Source organism: Chinchilla lanigera, unplaced genomic scaffold, assembly GCF_000276665.1.
Source record: "Chinchilla lanigera isolate Chin_1 unplaced genomic scaffold, ChiLan1.0 scaffold00041, whole genome shotgun sequence".
Lineage (NCBI taxonomy): Eukaryota > Metazoa > Chordata > Mammalia > Rodentia > Chinchillidae > Chinchilla > Chinchilla lanigera.
The window spans coordinates 19,278,652-19,286,259 of NW_004955442.1; the positions used below are offsets into that span (position 1 = coordinate 19,278,652).

Consider the following 7,608-nt stretch of genomic DNA (forward strand, 5'->3'; position numbering starts at 1 on the left):
GCCTCAGCCTCCCAAGTGCTGGGATTACAGGTGTGTGCCACCACGCCTGGCTTGTGCTAGGTTCTGATATCATGGAGAAAGTTCAGATCCAATCCTTGTGGGACTTCTAAGCTGCTGACAGAGACCAGGCAGGCAGAAAGAGAGATATAATGGCTAGAGTCTGGAAGAGGTCCTGACCAAGCAGGCAACGCTTCCTGATCTGTGACCCAGATTAGAAAGACAAGGAGCTGTTACCAGGTGAAGAATATGGTGCCAAGTTCCAAAGTGAGAGGTCAGCTGGAAGGCATGTTCGTGCTGGAGCCCGGGAGAAATGGAAGGTCAGACTGGTCAGTGCTGACAGAATGGAGAGAAGGCTTGGGAGTGGGATTCTTCCCATCTTACATGCTAAGTATCTCAGGGATTCCCATACCACCCCCTTCTTTTCTCTGCCACTCTTGCCTCCTTTTCATACCTGTGCCAGTCATTTCACTTCTGACTTAAACTATAGCATAAGCCCTTCCCTGAGTCACCCAGCCGCTGTCTCTGCCAGTACCCGCCAGCAACTGGAAATCTTGTTGAAATGCTAATCCCAGCTTGTCACTTCTAAATCCCTCCTGACTCTTCATGCCCGAGTTCCCTTGGCTCAGCTTTCAAGACCTCTTGACCTCTCTCAAGAGGTGCCCTTCACCTCCTAGACCATTGCTCCTGCTCCCCCCCCACACAGCTTCAGACCTGAGTGTATTTCCACACGTGTCTGCACACCTTCTCTTTCCTGAGTCTGCTGTCCATTGTGTACGTGACACGCATGACAGATTTCTCAGTTCAGACTTACCTCCTCTGTGCTTACTTCCCTGACCCTACCAATGCCACCACTGTCCCAGCCCTCCCTGTTTGTAGTTCATAGTCACTCATATCCCATAGTTTGTAGTGCATCTTCCCCCCTAACTGTGGATTCCTTGAGGGCAGGCAGGCTCATGTTGAGTTTGTGTCTGTGACCCTCCTGCCTGGCAGAGACTCTGGCACACAGGGACATCAGTGTCTATCTTTGAAGGAATGAACAAAATAAGAAGATCCCTCTTGGTGTTCTTGAAGGAGAGACCCTTGGACCAGCACTGGCAGAAAACACAGGACTCACAGAACTTAACATAAGCTGGAATCACCTCCGAGGCCCAGGAGCTGTAGCGTTTGCCAGGGGATTGGAGGTATGAGATCCCCACCACGTCAGCCCCTGGGGCAGGTCTCCTGGATGCCAGCTCCTTGTCTTTCTTGCTCTTCAGAAATGAACCTTGGATCTTTTAAGCAGAGGTTACAGGATATTTCTTTAGGTTACTTTTATTTCATTGGCCTCATTTTATGACTAGATACACTATGTCCACCCTCATGTCACTTACTGAAAGGTCCACAGCTGAATGTCGGATACCTTTTCCAGACATTGCAGACATTCTGGTGTGCTTACAGTTGACACACACATGCTGTCCTGAGATGACACCCTTGCACCTGTGGATGCCAGCACACCTTCTCAGACATCCGACCTGCTCCCTTGCAGGTTATGAATCATAGTTTTGGGACTAGGAAACCAGTCCCTACCAGGGTATCACTGGCACCTTTTTTTTGATACTGGGAATCAAATTCAGGACCTTGTGCTTGCCAGGCAGGCACTTGTGCCACTGAGCTGTATCCCCGGCCCTGCACTGGCATCTTCAGTGTCCTAGTGCCAACTAACTTTATGTGGTCCCCCTCGGGAAATCAGCCACTGCCTCATCCGCTTAAACAGGGACTGACATGGCCCTGCCTCACAGGGTGGCAGTCAGGTTCAGGCTTGTCAGAGGATGCACCCTTCTCCCCATTGAAGTCCCTGGGAGAGGTTTCATCCAGCAGCCCTTCACTGGCCCCTGGGGCTGCTCTGAGTCTCAGGGTCATTTGCCCTTGAGACGCTCCCACAGGGGTGTGGCTCTGATCACTGTGTCTGTGGCCTGCTGTTGCCTGGTTCCTGAGGTCATTCACATCTACATCCATTTTCCTCTGTTGGACCTCTGTGGGGCTCTGAGGCTGTGGCTCCTGGCTTTCTCCACCATCAGATGCGGTCCCATGGCTTCATTCTTTTGCTCTAGGCAAACATCTTCCTGAAAGTCCTGGACATCTCTTACAATGGCTTTGGAGACCCTGGAGCCTTGGCTGTGGCTGAGGCCCTGAAGACCAACAATGTATTGGAGGAACTCAACATGAGGTGAGAAGCACAGGGTTCCCCTGCCCAAAGACAGGGGCACCACAATCTCACTGTTGTTCCATTTGATTTCTGAACCTACCACAGTCTCCCCAGGATCGGGGGTTGAATCACAATCCCAGAGCACCCAGCTCTGTCCTTCTCTCTTAATATGATCACTTACAGCCAGGTAATTCCAGCACTCTGGAGGTGAGACCCTATCTCAAAATTTAAAAATGGGCTGGGGCCAGGTGTGGTGGTGCATACCTGTAATCCCAGCACTTGGGAGGCTGAAGCAGGGGGATCATTGTGAGTTCGAGGCCAGCCTGAACTGCATAATGAGATCCTGTCTCAAAGAGACCAAAAAAAAAAGGGCTGGGGACGTAGCTCAGTAGAGAGGTCCTGGGTTCAATCCCCAGCACCAGGAGAAAAAAAAAATCCTCACTGTATGTTGAGATTTATCATTCCTATGGTGCAGGCAGGTGGCTGGGGATCATGGACATGTGTATAAAGCATCTTCAGAGGGCCTGGTGCAGGATTGGCACCCCATGTGAGCTTTCATCCCTCTCAGAGCAGCCTAGTCTGGATGGGACAAGGTAGAGCTGACAGGTGGGCCCATGGATACGCTTTCCTTAGCACATGGCTACTAGGAGCCTACTCTGTGTGGGGTGCTTGTCCAGTCCAGGCAGTGTCTGGAGCCTCAGTAGGTAACAGGGCAGGGATAAGCACAGTGAAAAGAAAAGAGATAGGGGCCAGGAAGATGATGGGTCACCTTACCAGGGGGCTGCCCCTGTGGGCAGGGAGACATCATTCAGTCCGGCCCACCTTTCCTACCCATGGGAAGAGCCAAGGCTAGAGACAGCCTTAAGAGATGATGAACTAGATGTAAGAAGTCGGAAAGGAGTGGACTGGTTCTGCAGACAAAGTGGCCCAGAGCTGAGGCCTGGGATTTGGGTCCAGCAGAAGGAGGAGGAAGAAAGGATGTGGACACAGAGGTGGGAGATTTTCTAGAACAGATGTCATGGTGATAGGCCTGAGGTGCTAGCTGCGTAGAACACGTGAGAGCACCTGCTGAGTTTTAGAGGGCTGGGGAGTAGCAGCTGGCCTCTACCGGAGGGAGGCACACTCTAGGTGTGTTTGCTGGGTGGTCTTCTGTAATACTGCGAGCCAACAGCGAGAGAGTTTCATATCTTTACACATGGGGACGAGTAGAAAGCTGGCATGTGAAGCCCAATTTGCAGGATGGAACAGCAACTCCAGGGCAATCAGCCCTGAACAAATAAATGTTCAGAAGGCTGCAAAGTGCATGTCTTTTTATAATTAATACATATTAATTATATATATCCATGTGGTTTGGTGTGATGTTTTCTTCATGTACATGCACCAAGTTCAACCTTTTTCCACCCTTCCTCTCCCCATACCCTTTTCAGTCTCTAGTAATCACTATTAGGTTTAGTTTTAATTTTAGCCCTAAGTTTTCATTTCACATAGGAGAGAGAATACGCAGGAGTTTTCATTTTGGGGATACTGGATAGGGATCAAGCCCAGCTTTGTGCATGCTAGGCAAACACTCTTATCACTGAGCTACACCCCAGCCCAAAATACGCTGCTTTTATCTCTGTGCTTGGCTCACATCACTTAACAACGTAATGTCCTCCATGTGAATGACAATGAGAGGATTTTATCCTTCTCTGGATACTGCTCCACTGTGGATGAATACCACATTTTCACCTGTTGATGGACAGCTAGATTGATTCTGTGTCTTAGTATGATGCATGTCTTTTATGTTGCAGCAATAACCGCATCTCCGCAGAGGGAGCGCTGAGCCTGGGGCGGGGCCTCCGGGACAATCAGACCCTGAGGATTCTTGTTGTGAGTGTTGACCTGGGGGGTAGGGCCCAGCACGTAAGTGCCCTGTGTCTGTTGACATAGGATCGTCCCCCACGACAGTCCCCAGGCCAGGGGCAGTGGATAGGCAGCAGAGCACACAGGCCCCACAGCCCTGAGGGGAGTCTCTGCCATTCACTCTTTCACCTCTGGCCTGGCCCATACCAAGCTTCAGACTCCTCCTTACCCCACCCTTCCCTCCTGGAGCAGCCCCTCAATTCCATGCTGTCTTTCCTCCTCTGCCGCCTGTGAGGGTGATGTTCTGCTGAAGGGGCCAGAGCACCTCTAGCATTACCTTTGTCTTCTCCCTGCTTTTTTGTCTGGCCTTGCTGGAACTCAGGTGAGCCCAGGTATAGCGGATGGCCACTACATACACCTCCTGAGGCCTGTGTACCTGCACTAGTTCCCTTCCTCCAGCGTTGTGGGACAGAGGGAGCCACTGAGCAGGGCTGAGAGCCGGAGACAGACACAGAGAAGGGAGGCAGCCAGGCAAGGATGGAGGAGATGCTGGAGGACGGCTGTGCCAACAGCATAGGCCTAAAATGTAAGAACTCTGAAAACCCAGCCAGAATGCATCACTAAAAAATTTCTTATTTTAGAAAAAAAAATTTTTTTTTGTCTTTTTGAGACAGGGTCTCACTATGCAGTGCAGGCTGGCCTTGAGCTCACTTTGGAGCCCAGGCTGGTCTCAAACTCACAACGATCCTCTTGCCTCAGCCTCCCGAGTGCTGGGATTATAGGTGTGTGCTATCACGCTTGGCTTAAATTGTATTTTTAAACATGTACTTATTTATTTATACCTTACCTCCTTCTGAGGGCTGCCTCTTGGCAGGGAGAACAAAGGCAGAAAGAAGTCTAACCTGTCTTTCCCTTCCCCACCTCTGCTGTCTGCGGTCTCTCACCTCCTGCAGAGTGCTTAGGCTGCTGACTTCTCCCTTTTCTCACTGCCGCTGGTCTGGGATCTGTTGACCTCCGAGTTTCCCCAGTCCTGCTCCTTCCTTCCCACCAGATAACCTTTCTAAGCCAGAAACGTGCCCGTGGCATTCCTGCTTTAAACCTGTCACTTCTGATAAACTCAAGCTTCATAGTTCATTACTCATAGCTCTGCCAATCCCGCTCTTCCAAGTTCACCACTCTCATCCGGGGGTGCTCAGAGTTCTTTGCATTCACACACGCACGCACGCACGCACGCACGCACACACTCAGTTTACTATGTCCCACTTCTGTTTTTGCTCCTGTTGCCTTGCTGAAGTGCCACCACCAGCACCTACAAAGCTTAGGTCCAGGGTTTTACTCTCCAGCCTCTCCTCCCAGCTGGGTCTGCGTACACTTTCATTGAACTTACTGCACTGAGTTCGATGTTTCCTTCTCCTCCCTCCCTCTAGCGGGTAAGCTCTGTAGGGCCAGGTGTGTTTTGTGTCTGCCTCTTTGGTACCTAGCACAGAATCAGGCAAGGGCTGGGTGCCCAGTCAGCCCCACTCCCTTCCCATCTTCCTCAGTCCAGTAGCCCCACCCAGGATACTCTGCCCTGTGGAGACACTTGCTCAGCTGAGATGGTGGGACTGACTGAACTAGCCATGTCATCAGAGCTGAGGAGTCCACCTTCCCTTGCAAGTTGTTCTCCTACTTCCCCAGGCTTGGCTTCTCTCAGTACTCTGTGTGTACGTCATTCTCAGGTATCCAGGAATCCCATGCAAAGTGAAGGCTGCTTCGGTCTCCTCAAGTCTGTCCAGGACAACCCAGCATCTGCCCTAGAACTGCTGGATATCTCTGTAAGATCTTTCATAAGCTTTATCTCTGATCCTCCAACAGCCCTGTGAGCTACTATCATCTCAATTTTAGAGGCAGAAAGTGGGGATTAGAGAAATAAAGTGTCTTGCCCAGGTACACCATGTGGCAAGGTCAGAGTTCCAATCTGTAGGGAACTTCCTTGGTCTCTCATTGTACCCCGCAGAGAAACGGTGGTAGGTATGAGAAAAATAAAGACAAGAGACAAGAGCTGGGGTCAGGTGGAGTTACCTCTTGCCTGATGAGCAAGAGGAGTGCCCCAAAACAATAAAGCGTTTATTTACACCCTGGAGAGGTTGGTTAATTTTTTGTCTCTCTGCCCAGCAACCTGTTAACAAGTTACAAAGGCTTGTTTACTCCAAGGGGCTTGTTTCCTTCGAGGAGCTCCAGTGTTTTCAGGCTGGCTTCATCCTGCAAGTGTAATTATTTTGCAGCTTCTGCAGCTCCCAGGACCAATCCAGGCCTGAATGTAGGTCATGATACAGCTCCAGCTCTGCTTCCACTCCCGGCTGGTAGCTTTGCTATGGTCTCTCTCACCTTGGCCCCCTGCCTGGGCTCTTCACTGGCTGGAGAGGAGGTTGAGGTTAGGGTTTGATGCTCACTGTCCACTTATGTTTAGATCTGCAGGTTCAGCACTTGCAAGGTTGCCTTCTCCCCCTGCCCCGTGCCCTGACCTACACTGCTTGCAGGTAGATTCTGGCACTGGGAGATTCATGTGTGTAATTATGAGGAAGGTTACGACTCCTTTTCATTCATTGTTGCCTTTTTAATACAGAAAAAGGTCACTCTTCTAAGGCAGTTAATCATCAATGAGAGAATTTTGTTGTTGTTGTTGTTGTTTTTGAAATAGGGTCTCATTATGTAGTTCAAGTCAGTCTTGAACTCACTGTGTAGCCCAGGCTCGCCCCATACTTGAGGCAATCCTCCTGCCTCAGCCTCCCAAGTGCTGGGATTACAGGCATGTGCCACCACATCCATCTAAGAGAATCTTAGAATTTTTTGTATGTGTGTGGAGCTTGTGTTATAACGCAGGGCTTCACCCATGTAGGCAAGCACCGTACCACTAAGATACAACCCCAGACCCCAAAAACATGAATTATTAAAAGAAAAGTCAGGCCGGAGATACAGCTCAGTGGTACAAGCACCTGCCTGGCATGTGCAAGGTCCTGAGTTCAATTCTCGGTACCATAAATAAATAAAGGAATAAATAAAGAAAGAAAGAAAGAAAGAAAAAAAAAAAAGTCGAGCTAAACTTTGGCTTATTTCAACCCACATCTTTCAGATTTTGAGACAACTGATGTCTCCATTAGTCCAAAGCCAGCAATTAGGTTGCATCTCTTCTGCTTTGAAAATGCTTGTCAGCACTGGACACTGTTCCTCAAAGGCGAGGGTGGTGTATGAAACTGTCCTGCCAAAGTACATGTTATTCAGTATGATGTGTCGGCACTAGCTGAGGTATTTTCATTAGTACAATGAAAATACCTAGGGCTTTGGAGGCAGTTCTAGCCTGAGGCTAAATCCCAGGTCTGTTAATGTGGGATACTGCACAAGATTCTCAACCAGAGAATCATCACAGTAGCTTGTATCTGATGTTCCATTTGCTATTCTTTAAATGTTAATCAGTCTAAGATGACTAGCCATATATGTGTGTGTATATATATATATATTTATGAGTGTGTGTATATATATGTGTGTGTATATATATATGTGTGTATATATGTGTATATATATGTGATTGTGTGTATATGTGT

The 7,608-nt window shown here is 49.3% G+C and overlaps 1 protein-coding gene across 1 annotated transcript in view; it reads left to right on the forward strand.

Annotated features, from left to right (window-relative positions):
- Positions 1–7,608, forward strand: part of Lrrc74b (leucine rich repeat containing 74B) — a 23,741-nt gene that overhangs the window by 6,302 nt on the left and 9,831 nt on the right. The window contains 4 exon segments of the mRNA XM_013517985.1: positions 1,072–1,181; positions 2,091–2,206; positions 3,976–4,054; positions 5,746–5,841. Of these exon segments, the coding sequence (XP_013373439.1) occupies positions 1,072–1,181; positions 2,091–2,206; positions 3,976–4,054; positions 5,746–5,841 (401 nt within the window).